The sequence below is a fragment of the Coloeus monedula genome, assembly GCF_965178545.1.
Source record: "Coloeus monedula genome assembly, chromosome: 20".
Classification (NCBI taxonomy): domain Eukaryota; kingdom Metazoa; phylum Chordata; class Aves; order Passeriformes; family Corvidae; genus Coloeus; species Coloeus monedula.
This window is the reverse complement of record NC_138800.1, coordinates 631546-657297: the sequence shown is the minus strand read 5'-3', so window position 1 is coordinate 657297 and position 25752 is coordinate 631546. Positions and strand designations below refer to the sequence as shown.

General features: G+C 63.7%; 6 protein-coding genes across 9 annotated transcripts in view; 4 read left to right on the top strand and 2 right to left on the bottom strand.

The window, feature by feature from the left end:
• The first annotated feature begins 299 nt into the window (after nt 1-299).
• METTL27 (methyltransferase like 27) lies at nt 300-2932 on the top strand. 2 transcript variants are annotated; one of them, XM_082294550.1, is made up of 6 exons: nt 300-444; nt 518-646; nt 722-857; nt 982-1074; nt 1551-1814; nt 2048-2932. In XM_082294550.1, exons 1-5 carry the CDS (start codon nt 337-339, stop codon nt 1787-1789), a joined length of 705 nt encoding a protein of 234 aa, XP_082150676.1. In that variant the 5' UTR covers nt 300-336; the 3' UTR covers nt 1790-1814; nt 2048-2932. The 2 variants fall into 2 exon arrangements, with proteins under 2 accessions (XP_082150676.1, XP_082150675.1); XM_082294549.1 differs by having other exon boundaries at nt 1551-2932.
• A 510-nt stretch (nt 2933-3442) lies between these two features.
• On the bottom strand, nt 3443-4087 carry LOC309580541 (claudin-3-like; the record flags this gene model as incomplete). Its single annotated transcript, XM_082294573.1, has 1 exon — nt 3443-4087. One exon carries the CDS (start codon nt 4085-4087, stop codon nt 3443-3445), a length of 645 nt encoding a protein of 214 aa, XP_082150699.1.
• Nucleotides 4088-6888: 2801 nt separating this feature from the next.
• On the bottom strand, nt 6889-7518 carry LOC309580467 (claudin-4-like; the record flags this gene model as incomplete). Its single annotated transcript, XM_082294472.1, has 1 exon — nt 6889-7518. The coding sequence occupies one exon, from the start codon at nt 7516-7518 to the stop codon at nt 6889-6891; it is 630 nt and encodes a 209-aa protein (XP_082150598.1).
• Nucleotides 7519-15002: 7484 nt separating this feature from the next.
• On the top strand, nt 15003-15647 carry CLDN3 (claudin 3; the record flags this gene model as incomplete). The annotated part of the gene is made up of 1 exon (XM_082294626.1): nt 15003-15647. One exon carries the CDS (start codon nt 15003-15005, stop codon nt 15645-15647), a length of 645 nt encoding a protein of 214 aa, XP_082150752.1.
• A 1160-nt stretch (nt 15648-16807) lies between these two features.
• Nucleotides 16808-20089, top strand: ABHD11 (abhydrolase domain containing 11). Of its 3 annotated transcripts, none has more exons than XM_082294632.1 (6): nt 16808-16921; nt 17776-17911; nt 18004-18181; nt 18608-18778; nt 18884-19065; nt 19347-20089. In XM_082294632.1, the coding sequence occupies exons 2-6, from the start codon at nt 17793-17795 to the stop codon at nt 19483-19485; spliced, it is 789 nt and encodes a 262-aa protein (XP_082150758.1). In that variant the 5' UTR covers nt 16808-16921; nt 17776-17792; the 3' UTR covers nt 19486-20089. The 3 variants fall into 3 exon arrangements, with proteins under 3 accessions (XP_082150758.1, XP_082150757.1, XP_082150759.1); XM_082294631.1 differs by having other exon boundaries at nt 16814-16921; nt 18008-18181; XM_082294633.1 differs by lacking the exon at nt 18004-18181 and having other exon boundaries at nt 16814-16921.
• Nucleotides 20090-24332: 4243 nt separating this feature from the next.
• MTMR4 (myotubularin related protein 4) overlaps nt 24333-25752 on the top strand; it is a 57193-nt gene continuing 55773 nt past the window's right edge. The window contains exon 1 of the mRNA XM_082294812.1: nt 24333-24414. The gene's annotated coding sequence lies outside the window, so the exon portion shown is untranslated. The remainder of the gene's footprint in view (nt 24415-25752) is intronic.

The following is a 25752-nucleotide window of genomic DNA, read 5'->3' as shown; positions in this document are numbered from 1 at the left end:
TCCCGCTCTGGGGGCGGCTCCGGCGCCCAATGGAGCGCGGGGGGCGTGGCCGGGGCGGGCGCTCGGAGCCAATGGAGGGCGAGGGGGCGTGGCCTAGACGGGGATCGCGTGTTCTGTGGGGGTGTGTCCTGGGCGGGGTCATTGACAAAACGCGCTTGGGGGCGTGCCCTGGGCGGGCGGAGAAGCCAATGAGGCGCTGGGGGCGTGTCTCGAGCGGGGGTGGAGCCAATGGGCTGCGGGGGGCGTGTCTCGATCGGGGGTGGAGCCAATGGGCTGCGGGGGGCGTGTCCCGAGCAGAGCCCCGCCGGTGGGCGCGGGGGCCCGGCCGGTACCGGGATGGGGCTGCCGGCGGCGCTCCGGGGCCGGGTGGCCGCGGTGCACCGGCGCTCGGCGCTGCCCGAGCGGCTGCGGCTCTACGACGGCTGGGCCGCCCGCTACGAGCAGGTACCGGGGACCCCGCGGGGACGGGAGCGCCGGGGGGCCGCGGCCGTCCCCGCTGACCGCCGTGTCCCCGCAGGATGTGGCGGCTCTGGAGTACCGGGCACCGCATCTCGCCGCCGCCTCGCTCTCCTTCGCTTTCCCCGCGCCGCGCGCCGAGGCGCGGCTGCTGGACGTGGCCTGCGGCACCGGGCTCGTAGCGCGGGAGGTACCGGCGGGACGGGACGGGGCGGGCCAGAGATAACGGGACGGGGCGGGGGTGACGGTGCCTCTGTCCCCGCAGCTCCACCGGCGCGGGTTCCGCTGCCTGCACGGCGTGGACGGCAGCGCGGGGATGCTGGAGCAGGCGCGGAGCACCGGGCTCTACCAGGAGCTGCGGCTCTGCGTCCTGGGCACGGAGCCGCTGCCCGCGCCCGCAGGTAACGGGAGGGGCCGGACCCCGGAGGGACCTCTCGGTGACACCCGCGTGTCCCGCAGGTTACGGGCCGGCACCGGGCGGGGGGAGCCCCGGAGGGCCCCCGGTGACGCCCCGTGTCCTCGCAGAGCACTACGACGCCGTGACGGTGGTGGGGGCCCTGGGAGAGGGGCAGGTGCGGAGCACGGTGCTGCCGGAGCTGCTGCGGGTCACCAAGCCGGGTAGGGAGCCTGTGTCCCCCCCCCGCCGCGACCCCCGGGGTGGTGGGATGAGGACACCGGGCTCCGGTGGATGTGGGTCCCCATCCCGCTGGACGCTGGACCCGTGGCCTTGTCCCTGCTGCCAAAGGACGGGCGATGGCACGGGTCCCTGACCTTGCCCACTGCCAGGTCCGGGCAGCGGGACAAGGTAGGAGGTGGCAGTAGCAGTGCTGGTGTGTGACAACCTGTGCTCAGGCGTGACATCCCGCCCATCCGCTGCCCACTGGCCCCCTGTCCTGCCCATCTCTGCCTGCTGTCCTGTCTGTGCCCTGCCCACTGCCTTGTCCATGCCCTGTCTGTGCCCCTGCCCTGCCTGTCCCCTGCGCGCTGACACCTGGCAGGCTCTCAGTGCCTCTCCGTGTCCCCACCCTTGCCAGGGGGTGCCATCCCCAGAGAGGGACACGCTGTGTCAGCGTTACCTGTCTCCTGTCCTGCAGGCGGTTTCCTGTGTCTGACGACGAGGAGCAACCCCTCGAACCTGCGGTACAAGGCGGAGCTGGAGGCGGCGATGGGGCAGCTGGAGCAGAGCGGAGCCTGGCAGAAGCTGCTGGCCCAGGAGGTGGAATACTGGGAGAGGGCCACCACCGAGGAGGAGAGCACCCAGGGCACCGGCTACATCTCCGGGGTGGTCTACATCTACCAGAAGTGCCCTGTGCCGCACCTGGAGGAAGGCTGAGAGCCAGCATGGCTCTGGAGGGGGGGTGAGCACTGGGCCCCTTGTAAAACTGAGCCCAGTGACCCCCTCCTGGAGCAGGGCAGCTGCTGAGGGGTGACAACATTTTGGGGGAGTTTCCCCATTCCCTTTCTTGGTTCCTTCTCCCCCAGGTCTGGGCTTGGGGCCGTTGTCTTCTCCTTGGCATGGGGAGGGTCTCCTGGATTTGCCAGGGTCACCGGGGCACCACCTTTAGCTCTGACATTCATGCATTGTCCCCAGCACCTCAGCGCTCACCACGACATCTCACAGACCCACATGGCTGCTTTCCAAGGCATGTCCAGTCCAGGATGTCTTCTCCCCACCTCACCCACCTCAGCACTCATGGTCAAAATCTGGATCCTCCTTCATCTCCCACCCCCAGAGTCTTTACCTGGGGACTGTTAGGGGTGGGTCCCCATCACTGTGTGCTGTGGCCTCCCATCCTCATCCTTCCCAGGGCTGAACCCAGCCCTGAGGTGCAGGAGCCTCCACATCCAGAGCCGGAGCAGCAATGCCGAGGTGGCTCCCAGCTGGAGAGGCTTTCCAAGTGCCACATCCGCCTTTCATCCCACAACAGCTGCTGGAATCTCTCATTTTCCCACAGCTTTGTAGTTAATGGTCTGGGTGGAAAATGAGTTTGGAAGGGATTTGGGGAGCTGGTGGCTGCTCCCCACCCAGCACTGCCTGCCCAGCCTGTTCCCCCAGCCCCTTGCTGGGCTGCCTCCACAATTCCTCCTCCACTGCTCCCTTGGGAAGTTTTTTACCCAAATTTCTTGCTAGAATATTTGGGCTTTTTTCATTTTTCCCTTCCCTCAGACCTGTTCCTGCTCATCCTGTTCCCATGTTCCTGGGAACAGGTTGCATCCTTCCCCTCAGGAGCTCTTCCCCAATGTGAGGCAATGGCTGTGTCTGTCCCTGTCCCTCACCCAGGGCATCCCACATCTTCCACACTCACCCTCCCCATGGCTCTTGTCACCCTTGTGCTTTGTCCCCCGTGTTTTGGGGTCCCTGTGCCCATCCGTAGCTGCCCTACTTCTCCCTCCCCATTCATCCCCTGAGCAGCCAGGGATTGTGGCTGTCCCCAGCCCTGCACTTGCCTGTTCAATAAACCCTGTCCCTGCTGTCTGCCTGCTGTGTGCTGTTCCCAGAGCAGGGGGAATGTAGACCCTCCAGGGTGGGTGGCCAGGAGCCCGGGAGGGGGGGGTTCAAGCCTTTCTCTGGGGTCCCCTCCCAGTCCACGGGGGCTGAGAGCCCCTGGTGTCCCCCTGTGCCTCTCTCAGCTCTCAGCATCTTCTCCCTGCCTCAGTTTCCTGCTGCAGGGAACACCAGGAGCTGATCCCCATGGGAACATGGGATGTTCCAGGTGCTGGAACACAGCAGCTGGCGGGGCGCAGCACCCCCAGGACGCGTCACCATCCTCCCCACACCGCGCTGTTCAAAATGAGCCCAGACAGCCTTGGTGGCACCAGGATGTTTATAGTCCCTGCCCTGGGGAAGGGCACACATGGGGACCGTGCTGGGGGTCAGCCAGCGTGGGGATGGGCAGGAGGAGGCAGTGCATGGGTAGGGGTGGCATGGGGACATGGGACAGGGACAGTGGTGCTCTGCCTTGGGCTGGCACCTGGGCACAGTGGCTCACACATAGTCCTTCATGGCATAGCCCATCGGGCCGCAGGTTTTCACTGCCCGGTACTTCTTGGGGTAGTGGTCCTGCTGGGACTGGGATCCCGAGCAGCACAGGACACCGCCACCGAAGAGCTGCAGGGCACTGGAGGCCCAGCCAATGTAGAGGGCAGCCCCCAGCTCTCTCTTGAGGGCCTCAGGCACCATGGGGTTGTAGAAGTTGCTGACGATGCTGTTGGCGGACCAGGAGACGGGGATGAGCAGCATGATGCTAGCCATGATGAAGATGACACCTGACACCGCAGAGATCCTGGTCTTGGTGCCATTGTCGTCCACGCAGCGGGTGCAGTCAGCTCCCGAGAGGGCCATGAGGAAGGCAAGGAAGGCCACGAAGATGGAGGTGACCACCAGGGCACGAGCAGCCTGCAGGTCGGAGGTGAGCTCCAGCAGGGAGTCGTAGGCCTTGCACTGCATCTGCCCCGTGCTCTCGTAGACGCAGTTCATCCACAGCCCCTCCCAGAACACCTGGGCCACCACGATGTTGGAGCCGATGAAGGCAGTCACCTTCCACATGGGCAGGGCACAGGTGAGGATGGAGCCCAGCCAGCCCAGTGCGGCCATCATCAGCCCTCCCATCTGCATGGTCATCATCGCCATCGGCAGCTCCTGCGGGACAGGGCACAGGTGTCACAGGCACAGCCCCCAGCCAGGGACAGCTTGGGCTTTGTTTGTATGTCCTGCTCCCCACCGGGGTGGGAATGGCTGCAGGACAGCATGGGGACATGAGTGACACGGGGACTCAAGGGACATGGGGGCATGAATGCCATGGGGCGGTGCTGCAGGACAGGATGGGGACACGTGTGGCTCTGAGGACCCAGGCCCCGAGCAGGCCAAGGTGCAGGAGCCCCTGTGTGTCACACTGGCCCCCACACTGTCCCCACAGCACAGCGCAGCCTCTGCCATTGCCCCTTCCCAGGGCATGGCAAGTGTCAGGGAAGGGATGGGTTTTGGGGAGTAGGATAGGGGGCTCGCTGTGCCCATCCCCCAGTGCTCCAGAGGGCAAAATCCCCACCCCACACTCACCCCATGTCACTGGCCAACCCCCAATCCCCACCCCATGTCCCACTCCACCACTGGTGCTCAGCCTCCCTGGCCCCGAGCCTCATGCCAGGGACACGGGCACGGAAGGCAGCCCCCCACCCCCCTCAGCAGTGCCTGCTCCCGGTTTGGCTTTGCCCTCACAGCCATGCTGCAGTGACCTTTGGACCCGGGATCTCCTCTCCAGGAGGAAATGGAAACGGATCAGAGCTCAGGTCTGCTCTGATCCCGGCTCTGGGTCTCAGCGCCTTCTGCGATACCACCCTGGAGCAGCCCCGAGAGGGCAAACCCTGGTGAGGGGCTATGGGATCACACAGGTGGTGTCCCTGGGAGAGGGGTGGCTGGTACAGGGACACATGTTGGACACACCAGCAGCTCCATCATGGTCACATGTGACCGCTGTGGCCCTGGCTCAGCCCAAACCCAGCTCAGCCCCTCACGGAGCAGAGTTCACCCATGGGTGCCTGCGCTGCGCTTGGTGGCTGGGACCAGACGGGTTTTTATGGCCCTGAGCTCAGCGGGTATCGGTTGTGCCTGGCACACCCTGCGGCTCTTGCCAGAGGTTTCACCATCATTTCCCCTGTCCCGGTTTCGGTTACTTCAGCCTCTCCTCTCCCGTTGTATCCCCACTCCTTCCCCAGCACCTTTCATCCCTCAGCAGCCTGATGGACACCCAGCACTGGCACTTTGCATCCCCTGGGCCGTGAAAGACCCTTTGGGCTAAAATCACAGTCCCTCTCCCCGCGCTCCAGGCAGGCAGGGGCCGGGATGATGGGACCCATCTCGGGCACCCTTCCCCAGCCAGCGGGACCTGGGCCACAGGAGACACCCAAACCAGGGTGTGTGACCGCCTGCAGGGGGACAGGTGGTGGCTCCATGGTTCCCCAGGGGTCCTCGAGAGAGCATTGTGCTCACATTCCCACCTGGCCGCCGGCACCACAGGGCTACAGGCACATTTTCCACCATTCCCGTGCCCCACGAAGGGACTGGGGCGCTGGGAGCCCTCAAGCCCTCAGATCCAGATGAGACACCCAGAGCCAGGCGGAGTCGCCCCTCGTCCCCACGATCCCCGAGGTGGGAAGGAAGGATGTTCCCAAGCCAGAGGAGCACTTGCCGTGCCCGAAGCGAGTTAGGCAAAACACCCGGCGCTGCCCACGCCGGCCCCGGGGCGCTCCCAGCCGGGGTTGTGGGGTGGCCCCGGGGCCAGCGCGCCCCGACCCGCCCCGGTCGGCGCCCGCCACCTTCTTCCTGCTCGGGTGGGAAGATCGCGGCGGGTCAGGCGTGGGACAGGCGTGGGACAGGCTTTGTGCCGTGCAAGCAGCCGCTGTCACCTCCGGGGCCGCTCGGGAGGGGAGCGGCGAGTGATGCCAGGGCTGGAACAGGCGGCGGGGATCTCACGAGGCTCCGAGGAGCAGATTTGGGTGATCTCTCAGGGGGGCGGGAGCCCAGGGCATAGAGCACCGGGCTGTCCCACCACCCAGGCGGGTGTTGGAGAGGGTAAAGAACACGAGGCACAGCAGGGTCTGAGCAGCTGCCGTTTAATGCGGGAAGGCTGGACACGCGGACGGACGGCAGCACAGCCAGGGGTACTGTGAGACCCCACTCCCGGCCCCAGGCACCCCACTCTGGGGCGATGGAGTCGGGTCCGGGAGTCGCCCCCTCCATGCGGGGGCACAGCCCCGCTCCGGTCCCACCTCCCCGACCGGTTCTCCCAGCCCGGCCGCTGCCTTCCCACTCCCAGGATAATGATGCCCCCGCCCTGGGGAGCTGCCGCGAGAAATCACACTCGGTACGGCCGCTCCGAGCCCCGAAAGTAGGTCATAGTCAAAATTTAGGGAACAGGCAGGTGAGAGCCCCTGTCACCCCTCAAGACCCTGCCGGGGTCTGCAGAGCCACCACGTCCCCGTGACCACGTGGAACAGGTTCGCTGTCCCTGCCAGCACCGACACCGCCACCCACCCCGACAGACATGTCCCGGGGAGCTCCACGCGGGGCGACAGAGCCCCGTGCCACCCGCGGGACGGGCTCCTGCGAGCTGTGTCACCACATGGCGCACCCCGATACCGGGAGCCAGGAAATGCTCGAGGAGGGGATCAGGCGGTGTCTCGGAGAAGATGCCTCAGCTGGATGCTCCGGGGGGAGCACTACTCCCACCGCGGGCAGCCAGGACAGGATCTCCTTGTTCCCTGTCTCAGCCGAGACTAAAGAACCGGCTTGAATCCCGGTGGAACAAAGGCGGCTCTGTCTGCCCTCCCTCGCACCGCGCCGGCGCCCGGCCAGTCCCAGCCGGGGAGGTTGAGTGTCCCGGGAGGTCCCCGCTCCCCGGAGCGGCCGGGGCGTCCAGGCAGGCGCGGCGGCTCCTACACGTAGTTGCTGGCTGGCAGCGAGCGAGCAGCCGTGAACTTGGCGGAGTAGGGCTTCTCTCCGCGGGGGGGGCAGGTGCAGCACAGGATCCCCCCCCCCAGCAGCAGCAGCGCCGAGGCCGCCCAGCCCACGTAGAGGGACGAGCCCAGGTCCCGCTTCTGCGAGTCGGAGACCAGCGGGTTGTAGAAGTCCTGGATGATGCTGTTGGCCGACCAAGAGATGGGGATGAGGATGAGGATACCGGCGACGATGAAGATGATGCCGGAGAGGATCATGACCTTGGCTTTGGCGGTGTCGTCCTCCACGCAATTGGTGCACTTGCCGCCGGCAACGGCCAGCAGGGTGCCCAGGATGGCCAGGACGATGGCCACCACCACCATGGCACGAGCAGCTTGCAGGTCCTGCGGCAGGGCCAGCAGCGAGTCGTACACCTTGCACTGCATCTGCCCCGTGCTCTGCACCACGCAGCTCATCCACAGCCCTTCCCAGATGATCTGGGCCACCACGATGTTGTTCCCGACGAAGGCCGTCTCCCGCCACATGGGCAGCGCGCAGCAGAGAATGGAGGCCAACCAGCCGATGACGGAGAGGGCGATGCCCAGCACCTGCATCCCCATGGAGGCCATCGCTCGCTGCCCGCTCCCCTGCCCGCCTCCCGCCGCGCAGTGCCGGCTGCCGGGACCATGGCAGGCATTATATGCCTTTGCCGAGGGAGGAGCGCCGCCGCAGCCGCCGGCCTGCCGCCGGCACCGGACGGAGGGGTAGAACCAGTTTCCCGGGATTCTTCCACTTGTATTTTTCCCTGCAGCGATGACACTTAATATCCCGGTTGCTCCCACGGAGGAGGATGCAGGGGACCGGGATCAGGCCACCCAGGTGCAGGAGTGCATCCCATTGCTGCGGGCAGGCAGGACATGCCCAGGGCAGTGCTGGGGCTCAGCCCGTGATACCAGAGGGGAAGAGCCGGTGTCCAGGCACCGGGATATCTCTGCCATCACTGCCAGCACCTTCTGCTCCATCACTAGTATGGGGTCCCTTCACGCCTTCATGCCTCAGTTTCCCTCCAGCTCATGATGACTGCTCCAACATCAGCCCGGCCTCTGGCCCCGCCATGGCCCTGTGCTGGGGGAGCAGCACATTGTCCTCCCTGGCTGCTGGGCTCTGTGCCCGGCAGGACACAAGCAGCCCTTGTTTGCTCCTTGGCGTCCGTACCAGCACTTCCCTGCCCTCCATTAGGCCTGGGGCAGGAGGTGTCACCGCCCAGACCCACAAACCGGTTGGAGCAGCTGCCGGTTCCCCACGAAGGAGAGACAGCACTGCCTGGGGCAATGGGGGGTGCAGACCCCAAACCCAGCCCACCGGTGCTCCAGTGCTGAGCCAGGGTTCACACAGCCACCCTCAGCCGCAGCTCTGCCCACGTCCCACTGCCTGCCGGGTGGGGCTGGGTGGGTTGGGGCTGTGAGGGGCAGATCTGGCCTTGCGGTGCCCCAGTGCCGTACCCACTGATCCCAGTGCCGAGGCCAGTCCAGTGCCAGCACTGATGCCATACTGCAGCTGACCTGTCCTCCTTTAATCCATGACTCCCACAGAGGTCCCCTCCCCGCTCCCTCCGAGCCCCTGCAGCACCTGCACAGGTGCAGCACAACACCAGACAGACGGCACAGACGGACAGATGGACATTGCACTGTTTCATCACCCCAGCTTAATCCTGGGCCTCTTAAAAGATAAGAGGCACTAAGATAATCTTAGTTTTCCCGAACTCTGGCGTTACCATCACGATCCAACCACTTGTGGTCTGCTTGGTATGACGGACTCTGGAGCTGCTGCTGCTGGTGCCAGGATGTCCCTGGGCATCACGTCCCAGTGTGCTGAGACAAGCCTGGTGGCCCATGCACTGCAGTGCCAGGAGGATGCCTGGGGACACCCCTGTCTCACAGCAGACCCCAGCCTAAGGGGATGGTCAGGGTCCTGTCTGCCTGACTTGTGCTCTGTCCTGCTGGAATGCCCGCATTGCTCACATACCAGAGTGTCCACCCTGCGGCCAGAGCCTTGTGGTCAAGGGCTCCCTTTAATCTACAAGGCTCCAGAGCATCCCCACCGGGGCCAGACTCTGCCTGAGGCTTTCACCTCCCAGCCAGCTGCTGCAACCACCACATTATTTGAGGTTGGAGAGAAGCACACGCCCACATGTGTGTGTGGCTTGCATGGGCCGTGTCCCCACAGACACGTGGGGACATGTCTCTGGGCTGGGGACAAATGGCAAGGTGGGGACAGGGACTCCCCCACGCACAGAGCATCAAAGCTTGAGCTGCTCATACTCCCCCTCGGAGGCAGAGCAGGCACCAGCACGGCCTCTGACAGCCAATTACTGTAATTAATGCTGGAACGTGACAGATATTCCAACTGGCAGCTGCCACACAGGGGCAGCCCCTGTGCCCTTCCCCAGTGACACACCTGCCCAGACAGCACCGCCAGCCCCATGTGCCCAGCACTGCCGGCCAGCAAGGCCAACAGGCACCGGCTCAGCACAGAGCAGAGGAGCATCAGCCAACCCCAGTGCCCTTGGAGCCTGAGGATGGTGCTGCAGCACAGGTGGGACCACCGAGCACCTCAGGACATGCCATCCAGGGCAACCACTCATGGACACCAGCCCCACAGCCCCATCCCAGTGCTCATTCCCAGTCCATCCTGCAGGACCCCAGTCCCAGCTTTGCCCCAGTGTCATCTGCAAGGAGCCATGGCACAGGCACATGTCCTGGTGGGACCACAGCCCACTTGCTCAGCAGGGAGCTCCTCCACCCCAAAATGGGGTACTCAACACACTCAACCCATCCCAAGCCTTCACCCCCCACCACCTGCCCCAGCACCCAGACAGGTGTGGATTCCCACCCCCAAATCCAGTGGGATTTGAAGGACATGTGAGAGCCTGGGGTCCCATCCCTGTTCCACTGCACTACGAGGACTGGTGAGGGCAGAGCTCCCATCCTGGCATATCCATCAGGAAACACCTTCGGACACCTGTGTGTCCCCATGTTCACCAGCATGGGGACACACTGCAGCCCCTCAGCTGGGCAATGAGGCCATTCCCAGGCAGGGAGGTGACACTAAACCCAGTGTCACCACAATGCCAGGCACTGCTGGGTGCACAGCAGAGGCTGTGTCACCCTGACCTTGCTCAGGGTAGAGGACACCCTGCAGAGAGAGAGGGCTTGGGGCATGAACCTCCTGCCAAAAAGGGTTTGGGGACATCCCCACCCCGGACACAGGTGACAGTCCCACCTCACACACCCCGTGTCACTGAGCCGAGAGCCCCTCATCCCCCAGGACCCACGCATGGACCCACCAACCCGGCTACCTCAAGGTCCCAAAAAGGCAGGTGAGACTTGCCAGCAAACGATATTCCACCGGGATCTCTGGCTTCACATCTGCCAAGCAAGGCACGGCCAACAGCCCTCCCACTCAGCCCGTGAGGAGCGGGGCAGCCTCTCCCCACCAGGGCCGAGGATTAGTTACCGGCAGCCCAGAGATTGAATGTTCCCAAGAAACATCCTTGCCCAACATAAACCCCTCCGACTGACTCAAATATGCACAGTCAGGTTGTTTCTCACTATGGGAAAGCAAAGTCTTATCGGGAGGGGAGCCGAGCGCCGGGACCTGCGGGGTCCCTGCGGGGAGAGACGGGACCTTCGGCCTGAAGTCGCTCTGAAAGTCAAAACTCTGTCCAATTTCTGAGCAACAAGTGGCTCCCAACAGGGACAACAGCCCCAAGCGCTGCCAAGGTGGTTGGCGAAGGGATGGGGGAGATGATGGATCAGGGAGGGGGTCACGGGCGGTGCAATGGGGGTCTCCCAGGGGCGATGCTCAGAGGAAGCGGGATGCCACGGCAAAGCCGTGGGGAAGCCGATCAGAGCTGTCGGGGTGGGGATGCCCCAGGCATGGCCCAACATCCCCCAGCGAGCCACCAGCCCCCTGCCACATCCCGCTGGTCCATGTCCCCCGCCGCCCCCCAGCCCCCGTGTGCCGCAGCTCCCTCCCCGCCCCGCCGGCAGACAGAGCTGCCATTGATGCTCGGAGCCGCCTCACCTGCTCCCGCCGCGCCGAAGGGGCTCCAACAATGGGCTGCCTGTGTGCCCTGGCCGGGGCAGAGCCAGCAGCCCCGCGCCTGAAATATAAGCAGCCGAGGCGGCATTTACCGGCCCGGCCCCGCTCCCCCGGGGGGGAACGCGCCGGAACTCCCGACCGCAGCGGCGGGGAACACCCCAGCCCCGGCGGGGAACACCCCGGCCCCGCCGCGCACGTGAGTGGGACGCGGCCCCGCGGCGCCCGGAGCGGTTTCTGCCGTCACCTCCTGCTCACCCCCGGGGTGCTGCCGGGTGCTGGATGCAAGGATGGGGGATGCTGCAGTGGGTGTCCCCCGTGTCAGCGCAGGGGCCCTTCCTTTGGGGCCTCCAAACCGGGGATGCTCCTGTGACCTTTGGGTCTGACATTTGTTTGGGGTCTCTGCATCACAGTGGAGCAAACCTGTCCCTGTGTCACCACTGACTTCCTGCAGCCACCACACTTTGTCCCCATCCCGAGGGACTCGGATACTCCTCATCCCTCCCCAGCTGTGCGGGAGTGCAGAGGGACCACACCAGGGAGGGAGATGCAGCAGCTGGGATGGGGGTGCTCCCAGGAATCCCCCAGCGATGCCGGCCCTGCTCAACTCCTCAGTAAACACCAGTGACTGGTTTGCTCACCACAAGAATGTGTCCTGCCGGGGGTGGCCGGCACCCCGAAACCCCGGTGATTTGCCCCTTCCTCCATCGTGAGTCAGGCAGCAGCAGCTGCCCCAGGCCGGCACGACACTGGACACAGCCTGTACTTTGGGCAATTTGGGATGATGAAGTGGGGACGCCGCGTGCAGAGCTCTGATTGCAGGGTCGGGGGCTGCGGTGTTTCGCTGCCCCGTCCCACCCCAGCTCTGCCCCAGTAGCTCCTACCCCATACACCTGCCTCGAGTATCTCACTCTTCCCCTGCCCCACAGCCCTACTTGGGGTATCCCCCCTGTCCCATATTCCTACCCAGAGGTATCCCTCCCTTCTACCCCCCACCCCTACGTGGGTTATCTCTCCTGCCCAGTGCCCTGGTATTGAGTATTCCCATTGTCCCACAGACCTGGGGTATAACCCTGCCCCTACCCCTGTGCCCCACAGCCCTGTCTGGGGTGCCACCCCCTCTTCCCCAGAGCCCTGTTTGGGGTATAACCCTACCCCAAAGCCCTGCTTGGCACATCCTCACACTCCACAGCCCTGCCTGGGGTCCCCCCTGCCCCAGAGCCCTGCCAGGGTAACCCCTGCCCGCAGCCCCGCAGCCACTTGTGCACTGGGTGCGGGTGCGGGTGTGGGTGTGCACCCACACCAGCAGAGCGTGCCTGCTCACCTCTGCCACTGTGTGTGTGTCTGAGTCTGTGTGTGCGTCCGTAAGTCTGTCTGTCACTCTGTCTGTCTGTGTCCATGAGTCTGTGTGCGTCTGTGTGTCTGGGAATCTGTCTGTGAGTCTCTGTGTGTCTGTGAGTCTGTGTGTCTGGCTGTGTGTCTGACTGTCTGTATGGCTGTGTGTGTCTGTGTGTCCGTCAGTCCACATGTCTGTGTGTCCGTCAGTCCACATGTCTGTGTGTGTGTCTGTGTGTCTGGCTGCATGTCTGTCCATCCATGTGTCTGTGTGTGCAGCTGTGTGTCCGTGTGTCTGTCTCTGTGTCTGTCCCTGTGTCTTTGTGTGTCTGTGCGTCTGGCTGCATTACTATCTGTGTGTCTGTCTGTGTCTGTCCATGTGTCTGTGTGTCCGTGAGTCTGTCGGTGTCTGTGTGTCTGTCCATGTGACTATGAGTCTGTGTGTCTTTGTGTGAGGTTGCATGCCTGGGCGTCACTGCCGGCAGAGGGGGTGTGTGTGTCTGTGTGTCTGTGTACATCTGTGTGTGTGTGTCTGTGTGTCTATGTGTCTGTGTGTGTATCTGTGTGTGTGTTTCTGGTGTGTGTGTGTGTGTGTTTCTGGTGAGTGCGTGTGTTTCTGGTGTTTGTGTGCATGTGTTTGTGGTGTGTGCGTGTCTGTATGGTGTGTGTGTGTGTTTGTGGTGTGTGTGTGTCTGTATGGTGTGTGTGTGTGTTTGTGGTGTGTCTGTATGGTGTGTGTGTGTCTGTATGGTGTGCGTGTGTGTGTTTGCGGTGTGTATGTAGTGTGTGTGTGTTTGTGGTGTGTGTCTGTATGGTGTGTGTGTGGTGTGTGTGTTCACCTGTGTGCCTGTGCACTCTGCACTCCGGGGCTGTGGGGACTCCCCTCCCTGCACACGTGGGGGCACTTGGCAGCCCAACCCCCCTGTTTGCTGCTGGCAGCCCAGCGAGCCTGGCCCTGTGCCCACCATCACTGTGACAGCACTGGACCATGGACACCCACCCCCAGGTGCCCCCGAGGGCCGGGACCCCCAGCACCCCCAGCAACAAGGGCACAGGACCCTGGGGGCTGCTTGCACGGGCTCCCCCCAGCAGCACAGACAGGGTCAGCCTCGCAACCCCCCGGCTGGCTGTGGGGATTTTGGGTGCCCTCGGGGGGTGATCATGTTACAGTGGGGTGGCAGAAGCTCACCCAGCCAAGTACAGGGTATTTTGGGGATGCTGTGGGTTGGCAGAGGATGGATACGGGGTTATCGGGGCGCCACCACATGGTGGAGGTCAGACATGGGGTGCTGAAGGGGCTGGAGGTCAGGCTGGGTGGATATGGGGTGCTGCGGTGACATGGGGTGACAACAGCTGACCCAGCCATACATGGGGTATCAGGGTGCTGTGGGGTGACCCCACTGGCTATGGGGGTTCAGAGTGCTGCTGGGCAATAGAAGGTGGCTCACCAGACACCAGGCATCAGGGCACTGTGGGACACCCAAATACAACCCCCCTGGCTATGGGGTGTTGGGATACTCTGGGGCACCCAAATCCAACCCCGCTGGCTGTTGGCTGTCGGGATAATATGGGAGCACCCAACTCCAACCCCTCTGGCTGTGGGGTGTCAGGGTACCGTGGGGCACAGCCAGGCAGTTGCAGGGCTCCCCCCCATCCCAGCTGCACGGCGCCAGCTGCCAGCATCCCACCGCGCTCTTGAGTAGTTAATAAGTTGTAGAGGAGATTTTTGGAGCAGGCAGGGAACAGGTAGGAGCAAGCCTGTGTCCAGCAACCACATTCCTGGGGGAGGGGGACTGAAAGTACTGGCACTACCCCCGGCATGCAAGGGTAGGGGGGGAAACATGCACCCCACAGCCATGGGACTCTTGCTGCCCGGCCTGAAGGGATTGCTCATGCCTTGGGATATTTTTCCCTTTGCCAGGTGCCAGCTCAGGTTGTCGGGGTGACACTGCCGGGGTGGTTACGTGCATTATCTGCTTCCTTCAAGGCCACAAGACTTGTGCAGGATGAGTAAAGATATTTATCAGTCAGTCAGAGGATCTCTGATAGTGCTCCTGGCCCAGCAGGGTGGGAACAGGGGGGCCAGGCTGGAGGGGTTCCTGCTGGGCCGGGAGCACCCGCAGGTCCCCTGGAATGGTGACACAAACCTCATGGCACAGTGAAGGGGTTGCACTTTGCACGGCGATGCAAAGGTGCCCAACGGTCACCGAACCCCAGTTAAACGTGAGCACTGATACCACGCTCCAGAAATCAACCAAACCCTGACCTGCTAGCACCTCTGTGGGGGAAAGGTAAACCCTTGCCATTTCCAGGTCAACAGAAGGGGTTTGGTGGGAATGAGCACGGTGGTAGTGCTTCCCGATACCCATCGGCCGAAACCAGGGAACGGCTGTGGCAGGTGGCGTTTCTCCTCCTCCCGCCCTTCTCTGGTTACCTGGCTCCATCTCTGCAAACAAAGGGGAGGGTGTGGGACGCAGGTGATGGTGACGGAGGAGCGGAGAGGAGCGTCCAGCAGAGGCACTGAAACCCCACCCCGGGGCCAGCCTGCATAAATAGCGCTGCGCACAGGTGTAAGCCGATCCCCCGGCTGCGAGTGGCGGCGGGTGACGGCGACGGTCTCGGTCCGTGGGTTCTTCTCCGCCATCGCCTGGAGCACGTCACTGAACCGTCCACCACCATGTCGATGGGGCTGGAGATCGGCGGCGTGGCCTTGTCCGTGCTGGGTTGGTTGTGCAGCATCATCTGCTGCGCGTTGCCCATGTGGAGGGTGTCGGCCTTCATCGGGAACAACATCGTGACGGCCCAGATCATCTGGGAAGGGCTGTGGATGAACTGTGTGGTGCAGAGCACGGGGCAGATGCAGTGCAAGGTGTACGACTCCATGTTGGCGTTGCCGCAGGACCTGCAAGCCGCCCGCGCCCTGCTGGTGGTGGCCATCATCTTGGCCGTCATAGGCTTAATGGTGGCCATCGTGGGAGCCCAGTGCACCCGCTGCGTGGAGGACGAGAGCACCAAAGCCAAGATCACCATCGTCTCCGGCGTCATTTTCCTCCTGTCTGGTGTCATGACCCTCATTCCTGTCTGCTGGTCAGCCAACACCATCATCCGGGATTTCTACAACCCGCTGGTGATCGAAGCGCAGAAGCGGGAGCTGGGCACCTCGCTCTACGTGGGCTGGGCGGCTTCTGCACTCCTGATGCTGGGGGGGGCCCTGCTTTGCTGTTCCTGCCCCCCCAAAGACGACAGGTACCCCACGGGAAAGGTGGCCTACTCTGCCCCACGCTCCGCCGTCACCAGCTACGACAAGAGGAACTATGTCTGAGCCCCCCAGGGTCCCCCGGAACCCCCCGACATCCCCCACCCCACCGACCCACCCTGGGACTCTCATCGCCCTCCGTGGGGCCCGGGGACGGCAGCGCCGGGGCGGGGGGGGGCGCGAAGGAAGGGTTGGGGACGGCCGCGGGGTCAGGGCCGGGCTGTGTAAATAGAGACAGTTTCGGTTAAACACGAGGCAGTTTCGGGTCGGCGGGAGAAGCGGCGCCCGGCGAGGTCCTGCCACGCCGACGGGGCAGGATGAGGACGGGATGGGGACGGGATGGGGACGGTGCCTCCCTGCTGTAGCCCCCCATCGCTGCTGGCCCGGCACCGTCTGTCCCTGTTACGCGTGGTCTGTACCGGTTACATTTGTCAATAAACGTGTCCTGTTTTGGTACCCGAGTGTCGTTGGGATGTGGGGCACGATCCAGGTGGGCACGGGAGGGGGGACACTGGGGTACAGCCCCCCAAGTCACCCTACACACCCTGCTACGGCAGCCCCCGAGTGGCACCGGGCTGAGGACAGAGGGCTCAGCCGCAGCCCCTCTCCCTCCCGCTCCGGGAGGCCCTGCTCGGGGTGCGGACCCGCTGTCCCCCTGCATTCCAGGGGCAGCTCTCCGGGATCGGTCGGGGTGGGAAGCAGCGCAGGAGCCGCTGGATGCCGCAGGGACACTCCCTGCCCGCAGTCCAAAGTCTGGGGCCGCCGGGGGGGCCGCGGGGCGCTTCCCCCGCCCGGGAGCCGCGCTGGGGCGAGGCCGCCCTGCTCGGCCGCTCCCTCCCGCCCGCCGCCACGCTCCAGCGGGCAGGGACAAAGGGGCAGGAGAGGCCGCAGGAGCGCGGGGCCGGTCCTGGGGGAAGCGCGGCCGGGGGCGGCGAGTGCGGGACTGCGCCGCCCGGTCCCGTTGTGCCTGCGGGCGGCAGCGGGCGGCAGCGGGCGGCAGAGCCCTGCGGAACCCCCGCCCGCAGGGAGCCGCCCCGCCCGGCTCACGTTCCCCGGGCCCCCACCCCCGTGTCCCGCCGCCCGCTCCGCTGCCCGCGGGGGAAGCGCCGGCACCGGCCCCGCCGTGACCTTCCCGGAGCGCGCACTGCCGCGCTCCTGCCGCGGGGGGGCGCCCGGCGGGGCGGGGCAGGGGCGGGGCCCCCGCGCACGTCGCGTCACGGCCCGCGCGCCGCCGCCGCTGCCGCCATGATGCTCCGCCGGCTGCCCCGCGCCCCCGCCCCGCCGCCCCGCCCGCGCTCCCGCCCGCCGCCCGCTGCCGCCGCCGCCCGCTCCGTGGGGACGTAAGGGCCCGGCCTTGCGCGGGGCGGGGGCGGGGGCGGGCGCGGCGGGAGCGGTACCGGTACCGGGAAGGGTCCCGGGGGGCACACCGCGAGAAGGGGCGTGTCCGTCCCACGAGGCTGGCCACGCCTCCCGCAAGCCGCGCCTCCCGGTCGCGCGGCCCCGTGCGGGCGGCGGGGCGGTTGTGACCACGCCCCCTGTGACCACGCCCTTCTCCGGCTGTGGCCACGCCCCCCCGTTCCCCGTCGTGCCCTTGGCCCGGCCGTGGTCGCGCTCCCTCGGAATCCCAGGCTGGGCCAGGCTGGAGGGGACCCCAGAGGGTCCCTGGTGCCACCTCCCTGCTCAGGCAGGGCCATCGCAGAGCACAGGGCACAGGATTGTGCCCAGAGGGCTCTGCAATATCCCCGCTGAGGGAGACTCCAGCCCCTCCCTGGGCAGCCTGTTCAGGGCTGGGCCCTGCCCAGGGCAGCAGTTCTGCCTCCTGGGCAGGGCAATTGCTGGGCTCAGGCCCTGCCCGGTGCTCTGGTGCCACTGCCGGGCCCCGGAGCAGAGCCTGGGCCCTGCCCTGAGCCCTCCCTGCAGCCAGGGGCACCCAGGCCTGAGGGCCCCTCTCAGCTGGGGCTCCTCTCGAGGCTGAGCAGCCCCGGCTCCCTCAGCCTGTCCTCAGGGCTCCAGGCCCTCCTCATCCTCACAGCCGGCGCCGGCCCCGCTCCAGGAGCTCCATGTCTCCCTTTTCCTGAGGAGCCCAGGGCTGCACACAACACTCCAAATGTGCCTCACCAGGACTGGGCAGAGGGGCAGGGCTCACTTCCCTCCCACCCCTCTGGCCATACCCCGTGCCCCTCTCTCCCTGCAGTGCAGTGCCCCTGGCCCATGTGGAGGTGGAAGGTCGCAGGGACCGGCCACCTCTTGTCCTGCTCCACGGGCTCTTTGGCAGCCATGGCAACTTCCAGACGGTGGCCAAGACACTGGTACGCCGTGGTAGCGGCAAGGTGAGACCCAGGGGGTGTGGGGAGGAGCAGCACCCAGGGAGCAGTGCAGGGTGCTCTGGCAGTGCCTGGGGTGACACGGTGCCCCTGCCCAGGCAGGTGCTGACAGTGGACGCCCGGAACCATGGCAGCAGCCCCCACAGCCCTGTGATGACGTATGAAGCAATGAGCCTGGACGTGCAGCACCTCCTGAGCCGCCTGGGCATCAACAAGTGCATCCTCGTGGGACACAGCATGGGGGGCAAGACGGCCATGACGCTGGCCTTGCAGCGGGTCGGCAGGCACGGGGATGGGAGTGGGGTCACAGGCTCAGGAAGTTCCAGGGGGGGCTTTAGGGAGGGGGTGGCACCTTCGGAGGCTGTTCACCGGTGCCAGCCTTGCCCCCAGCTCCACAGGGACTTGTCTGTATCAGGGTGGGTGCTGTGCCACACAGAGCTGTAAGCCAGGCTGTGGGAGCAGGAGTAAATCTGTGTCCACCAGCCCATGCTCTGCCCTGTCCCTCCAGCACCAATTGCAGGGGAGCTTAGAGATCTCTGCCAAGCACAAGGACTCTGGGAAGGGCATGTGGAGGTCTCTGCTGAGGCAGGATGGAGCTAAGAGCCTCCAGAGAAGCGGATTGGGAGCAGAGCCCTGTGCCCACTCCCACTGGGGAGATCTTGGGAGATCCTGGCATCTGATCTGCCCTGCTTGTGTCTCCAGCCAGACCTGGTGGAGCGCCTCATCTCCGTAGACATCAGTCCTGGCTCAACCACCTCCGTGTCCGAATTCTCCGCCTACATCTCGGCCATGAAGGAAGTGAAGGTCCCGGTGGGGCTGTCCCGCTCGGCAGCACGCCAGCTGGCTGACGACCAGCTGCAGCCCGTGGTCAAGGTAGGAAATCCTGTGGGAGATGGGGGTAGAGGGGAGGACAGAGGGTGCCAGGGCATCCTGCTTTGTTGCTCTTACTGAAGAGCGCACGATCCCCTTCCGTGACAGCTCCCACAGCTGAGACAGTTCCTCCTCACCAACCTGGTGGAGGTGGAGGGCCGCTACATGTGGCGGGTGAACCTGGAGGCTATTTCCCGGCACCTGGCAGACATCATGAACTTCCCTGTTTTCCACAAGCCATATCCTGGTCCTGCACTCTTCTTGGGAGGGTCCGACTCACCCTATATCAGGTGAGACTGGAGAGAAGTGGTTCCAGGTCTGACATCTTGTGCTCTTTGCAGCTGCCAAGGGTGGGAGGGGAATTCTCCCCCTGGGATGCGGAGGGTCCTGAGCAAGGGCTGTGCCTCCAGCCGCCAGTGACACCCACACACTGGAGCAAGGGGGAACCTGGGGGCCCCCCTGGGCTTTCCTAGCAGGGAAGGAGCCATACCTGGGATCACTCTCTGCTTGGGGAGGTGAGGGAAGACACCAGGAGGGACCTCTGACCATGGTGTGTTCCCTTGTCCTGCAGCTCCAGAGACTACCCAGAGATCCAACGCCTCTTCCCCAAGGCAGAGATCCAGTACATTAAAGGTGCAGGCCACATAGTCCATCAGGATAAATTTGAAGAATTCATCACTGCTGTCCTCAATTTCCTGCCACAGCTGTAGCACTGAGGACCAGGGTTTCTGCAAGGACCGTGTGGGTCCTGAGGAGCTCTGGGCAGTGACGCAGGGCTGAGGTTCTGAGGATGGGCTCAGCTGGGCCTGGTTGCCCTCACTGCAGTCTGATTCTGCCTGCAAGACCTTCTCCCATCCTGGTTCTCCTGCAGCCAGAGCAGAGACGCACCTGCATCCTGCTGAGACCTGCCACCTCGCAGGGACACGGGGTGGCACTGGCTCAGGACAGTGTCCTACCTGCACAGGAGAGTCAGGCACATGGAGGGGGCAGGAGAGCCCTCTCGTTTTCCTGCTGCCAGACCCTTCCATGGATCTGCAGAATGTGCAATAAAGCTGAATCCATGCAAAGGCAGAACAGGAACTGGACGTGGCCATGGAGGGCAGGGCATGTGCGGGGGGCACAGGAAGGGGTTCTCACTTGCCAGGAGGGCTGCTGGTGGAAGGTGACAGCTGGACTGGGCCCTAAAGTGACAAGCTGTGGAAGCAGTGCATGTGAGACACAGGTTTGAGGATCTTTCTTGGCTCCCAGGGGGAATTGCATCCTTGCTCTATGCCTGGGGCAGTGTAAGGATTGAGGTGTGGGGGAATCTGCCTCCTGAGCAAGGCGTGTGTCTGCCCAGCCTGTCCCAAAGACAGGTGTCCCTTTGTCCCTGAGCTCCTGACAATTTCTCCCCTCCCACCTGCTTTGCATCCTCCCGCGGCAGCATAACGCCCACACACCACGGGTTGGAGGCAGAGGAGCAAGGTGTCTGCTGCAAAAATCCCTTATTGGACAACTGGGAAATCCGGGGACAGGGCAGAAGGGACTAGGGGGGTGACAGATCATCTCTGTCACAGCTGGGGATACGCTTTGTGTGGGGACAATAGAGACACTAACCATCTCTGCTTCTGCTGCTCCCTGGGATGAGTTTGCTTAATTTGGGGTTGTTTAGAGGCCCCAAAAGGGAGGGAGGGCAGGAGACTCAGGATATTTTATTCTAGGTCTGGCTGTAGTTGCCTGGCAGAGTGGGCACCAGGGACTGCTCTGGAGATTTGTTGTGTTTCTGCAGAGCTGTTCTTTTCTCTTCCCCTTGTCCTTTCTTTTCCTTTTTCCTTTCCTTTCTTTTCCTTTTTCCTTTTTCCTTTCCTTTCCTTTCCTTTCCTTTCCTTTCCTTTCCTTTCCTTTCCTTTCCTTTCCTTTCCTTTCCTTTCCTTTCCTTTCCTTTCCTTTCCTTTCCTTTCCTTTCCTTTCCTTTCCTTTCCTTTCCTTTCCTTTCCTTTCCTTTCCTTTCCTGATACAGTGCATCTCAGGAGCTGGGCTGCACTGGCCTTGAGCTTTCTGCTATATCACCCTCAAATTCACACACTTTTGCTCTCTGTGTATTATTTGTTTCATGTGAAGAACATCAGACCAATAAGCTCCAGAGTCACTGACTACTGAAATGAGTTCCTTGGGTGCCACCAGCCAGCTGGGGGTGGGGTCTGGCCCCAGCTATCAGCACACAAGACCTTTGGACCGAGCCACAAGCTCTGGAGCCCAGGATCAGCGGGGGATTTCTCCCCACTCCTTCCTGCTGGCCAGGTACCAGGTTTGGGGCACAGACAAAAGGCTGCCACGAGATGCAAGGTCAAGAGTGTCACCATGGCAGGGCATCAGTGGCCTGAGAAGAGGTAGAGCTTCCAGAACGTTGTAGTCCATTCTTGTGATGGCATCTGCTGAGGGAACATAGGGAAGCACTGTCGGACCTAGGGTGAGAGATAGCAGGGAGAAATGAGTGCAGCTCTGTTTCCTGCATGGGAAGGGTGCAGGGAATCAAGAGACATCCCAGGGGCACATCCAGGCATGTGTCTGGTGGCACGAGGGATGCCATGGGCTGCACCAACACGCTGGGCTCTGTGCCCGTGGTGTCAGGGTGCTGATGCCTCCAGATATCCAGCTGACGCCCCAGGCAAAACCAGACCCCTTTCTGACAACCTGCTCCCTCCCAAGGGGCCTGCCAAAAAATGACCTCTCCCAGCCTGAGCTCTGCTCCAAGCAGGATTTCTGACCCTTGGCACAGCTGCAGTTAACCACAAACCCCGCCTTTAGGAAGACCTCTATGTGGCTGTTGCAGGCAGGGTTTCAAAACTGCTCTGTCAGGCATTGGGTAGAAATGGAGCCTGTTGATGACCTGCAGGACGTGGTATCTGGGGAGACAGAGGATGTCAAGTGTGACTTCACTGGTGTCCCTCACTGCAGCAGTGATTAATGCTGGGTGCCAGGCCTGGAGACTGGGGCACCTTCTCCAAGATCATTCTATTTGGCCCATCTGACCAACAGCATGGAAAAAGGACAGGGCATCCCAGGGAAGACACAAGTGATACGAATATTTTCTTCAAGGCTCTGCTCTCCTCCCAGCTGCCACGCTGGCATGGCCTGGAGCCATCTGAGACCCAGCAGGAGAAGGCAATTTCCACCGCGGTGGTTAGCGGGGGAGGTAAAATTGGCAGGAGGAGTGCAGGCAGAGCTAGGGAGGGCGGGAGCCCCGCCTCCAGAGAGGCTCTAGGGAAGGCGGTGACAAAGCTCTGGCCCTGGTGCTGCTTAGAGGGATCTGCAGGTGTCCTGAAGAGCCGTGTACCCTGGCGGTGGCGTTCCCTGCAGTTAAGGTTGGACTCAATGATCTCAAAGGTCTGTTCCAATCTAATTGGTTCTGTGATTCTGTGACCTCCTGCCCTGCTCTTGGTCGGCAAGCCCCTGGCTCCCCTCAGCACGCCCCTGCCTGCTCCATCAGGTTGGCTGGGCTATGCTCCTGCCCTTCTCTCGTCTACTCTGCCACAGCACGTGGGCTCCCTCTCTGTCCCTGATGCCGCAGTACTCACTCAGGGAGCACTGCCGGATCCACTGCTGGCCCTGGATACCAACGAGGGCCACGGGGGTACCTCAGCGTCAGGAAGGGCCAGTGGCACAGCAGACGACCCTGCAAGCAGAAAGCCCCTCAGTTACACTGGGAAGCGCCTGCAGCAAGAGGGGCTGTTGCAGGGCCCTTGGGGACCCCTGTTCAGCCCCACAGGGGACAGTCACCCCCAAAAGCTCTGTCATCACAGGGTGGCAAGGGGGTCTCAGAGCAGTGATACCCAACTGCTCCTTGCCTTTGAGCCCTGGACACTCCCCAGGGCTGGACCCTGCTCCAGCATCCCAGTGGAGGCTCTGGCCAGGAGCAGACCACGGCCCTTCATCTCTCACCTGAGTCAGCTCAGACCCAGCTGCTCCACCATCCTGAGGCTGTCAGTGAAGATCTGGCTGGCCTTGGTGCCCTTCTGGAGCACAATGTTTATGAGGAGTCAAGGCTTATCCACGTGCATCCTGCATTGATCCTGCACCTCTTCCACCTGACTGAGTCTTAGAATCCAGTGGGTCAGCAGGCTGTCCAGCAGCCCAGAGATCAGAGGGTTGCTCACATGCTCCACAAACTCTTCCTGCACATTCTGGAGGAGCTCCTCTTCAGGATGGCACCATCTGCCCCATGCCATAGCTCCAGCTGCCCCACCACTCCCTCCAGGTGCTCCCTCCTCCCCATCACCTCTCTACCTGCTCCCCCTGCCCTACTGCCAACCCAGGGTGTTGCCCCCTCCTTAATTTTCCAGCCCAGCGGCTTTCCATCACCCACCTCCCCATTTCCCACACATTTTTCCCAGAGAAATCGCCCGAAGCAATGCAATTGCAAAGATTCAGCATCCACGGGACGAGAAGGAAGCTCGCTCCTGCACCTCTGAGAGCCAGGCCCGGGACAGCTCCACTCGCAGCTGGCACCAGGCAGGGATGGTTGTCCTCTGTCGAGGACCAAAATCCCTTTGTCCACACCCCCAAACTCTCCAGGCCTGTCTGGGGCTGGGCTCAGCTCATCCTTTCCAGGGGATGCAGGGAGACACCGCCTCGGGCAGCAGCATCTCATCCTGGCAGCTGGGAGCACGGGAGCACGGGAGCACGGGAGCAGCTGCCCAGGGAGGCGCGGAGTCTCCCGCTCCGGGCACATTCCGAACCCACCCGGACGCGTTCCTGTCACCTGCTCTGGGTCACCCTGTCTTGGCAGGGGAGTTGGACTGGGTGATCCCCACAGGTCCCTTCCAGCTTCAACTATTCTGTGATGCAGAATGTAAAACCTGGGCTGTGAGAAAGCTTGGGATTGCCCCCTAACTCACTCCACTAGCGGGGCTGTGCCGCAGGGCAGGCTGAGGATGGCAGGGGTAGGAGTAACGCCACGGACCGGGAAACGCAGGCACGAGGCGGGGGGCAGAGGCCATCCAGCCCCAGGGGAGGCACATCCAGGCAGAGAAAAGCAGCAGCGGCCCGAGGCTGAGAGGGGCGGTGGAACGGGGAGGCCTCACGATCTCTCTACCATTCCGGTGGCCCCGCAGGCCGCGGAGGCGGCGACCCCGCGCCATCCTGCCCCGGCTGGGGCACCGGAGGCGACCCCACCCCCCCGATGGCCGCGGGCTGGTCCCTGCGCGCTGCCTGGGACGGCCGTCCCTCAGCTCCGGGACCCGCCGGGCGCTCCCGGCCCCGCGGCGCTGAGGGGAACCCGTCACCGGGCGGTCACGTGACGGGACAGCCCACCGTGCCCCCCCCGCCCCATTCCCGCCGCCCTTTCCTGCGGGGAGGCGCTGCGCGGGCGCCGATTGGCTGCGGCGGGACGCGCTGTGATTTCTCATTGGCCGCCGGCCGCCGGGTGCCGCCCCCTCCCGTGTCACGGGATAGGCCTGGCGGGAGAGCGGGTGGGCGTGGCCCGGCGGCCGGTGGCGCTGGGCGGGGACGCGTTCCTTCCGCTGATTGGTCGGTGGCGCCGGCGGTGCCGGGCGCTGATTGGCCGGGGCGCGCGGGCCGGCGGGGGGGGCCGGGCGGGAGCCGCACGCGGCAGAGGCGGGAGTGGCGCGGCCGGAGCCGGGCGGGACCCGCCGGGACAGGTGAGACCGGGGCTGCCCGGGACCCCCCGCCCCCGCTGCCCTCCCGCCGCCCCGGCACCCAGCGCCGCTCCTCGGGCCGCCGCCCGCCGCGGCCCCGCTCCTTCCCTCCGCCACCCAAAGAGCGCGGCCTCCCCGGGGCCTGTCCGTGAGGGGCGGCACCGCCCGGTGGCGGCAGCGCTGAGGCGGCGGGGGCCCTGCGGGCCGGGCCCGGGCCAGGCTGCACCGGAGGTTTCGCGGTGTCACCGGCGGGCGGAGGCGGGGTCGCAGTCAGACCGAGGAGGGGAGCGCGGGGCTCCCGCTGGGGCCGGCCCTGCCCGCTCCGGCCCTGCCGCGGGGCCTGAGCCCTTCCCCGGCCGAGGCTGCGGGCGCGGCTCGCCTCCCTCCCTCTGCCGTCCCCCCGCGCTGGGTCCGTGCAGATCTCGCCTAGAAGCGCCTGGCGGGTGGGAGATTCTTGTGCTGCAGAGAGCCGGGGTAGCGGCACGGAGCTGGTTCTTCTTCTCACTCGGTGGGGTTTGCCCGGTGCCCCGCGAAGGCCACACACGGCTGTGTTTGGAGCAGGTGCCTCCCCTCCGTGTTGGGTAGGAGCTGGTTCTGTGCTGGTTTGGAACGGCGGGTGGCTGAAGTTTGGTGTGGACATGGTGTTGTTGCAGGTTTGACATTTATTTAGAACCCCCTCAGCTAACTGTTGTAAACACTGGCTTCCCTAAAGCAGTTGCTCTGATGCCTTTGGTTTTCCTGCTGAATTAACTGAAACGGGATGAACTCCAAATAATCCATGTTAAATTGTGGGTCCCTAGAACATTATTGGCCACGTTATGTTAACCGTCTTGTAAGGATCCTGATGGTGATTTTGGCAATGACTTGAAGGAAGATGACAGCTAAAAGCTGAGGAAGTGTATGGGCAACTCAAGAGTGCTGATTAGAAAATGGGAAATGAGAATCTGACACTGTGGCCTGGCTAGTTTGGCGCTGGACTTTGGGGAGACCATGCATGTTTTACCAGAGAAAACAAACTGCAGGAAGAGTCCATAATGGGAACAGAGAAACGGGGGAGGGAGAAGTGGGTTCTGTCCTGGGAAGCAGGAATTTTTGCCTGGGTTCATGAATATGTTGAACACAGGCAGGCTGGAGGTGGTCTTTGGTGCCTCACTGAGGAGGAGGAGGAGAGGGAGTGTTAACTCAGCTCCCACACTGGTGCAAAAGCTGCTGTGCCCAGGTTTGGTGCCTGTGTGTGGTTCAAAGCTGGTGGAAAGCTGGGCAGAGTTTGGAGATGTATGAGGTGGGATTAAAGGTGAAAAAAGCTGCCATGTGGTGCCGAGAGAACTCCATCTGCTTCCT

What these genes read in the sequence shown, in the direction of transcription:
- METTL27 (XM_082294550.1), top strand. Translation starts at nt 337, where the DNA reads ATGGGGCTGCCGGCGGCGCTCCGGGGCCGGGTGGCCGCGGTGCACCGG. An exon ending in CCGGGCTCGTAGCGCGGGAG is followed by an intron (nt 647 to 721) that starts GTACCGGCGGGA and finishes CTGTCCCCGCAG; the next exon opens with CTCCACCGGCGCGGGTTCCG. An exon ending in GCCGCTGCCCGCGCCCGCAG is followed by an intron (nt 858 to 981) that starts GTAACGGGAGGG and finishes GTGTCCTCGCAG; the next exon opens with AGCACTACGACGCCGTGACG.
- ABHD11 (XM_082294631.1), top strand. Translation starts at nt 16,827, where the DNA reads ATGATGCTCCGCCGGCTGCCCCGCGCCCCCGCCCCGCCGCCCCGCCCG. An exon ending in GCCGCCCGCTCCGTGGGGAC is followed by an intron (nt 16,922 to 17,775) that starts GTAAGGGCCCGG and finishes CTCTCCCTGCAG; the next exon opens with TGCAGTGCCCCTGGCCCATG. An exon ending in TGACGCTGGCCTTGCAGCGG is followed by an intron (nt 18,182 to 18,607) that starts GTCGGCAGGCAC and finishes TTGTGTCTCCAG; the next exon opens with CCAGACCTGGTGGAGCGCCT.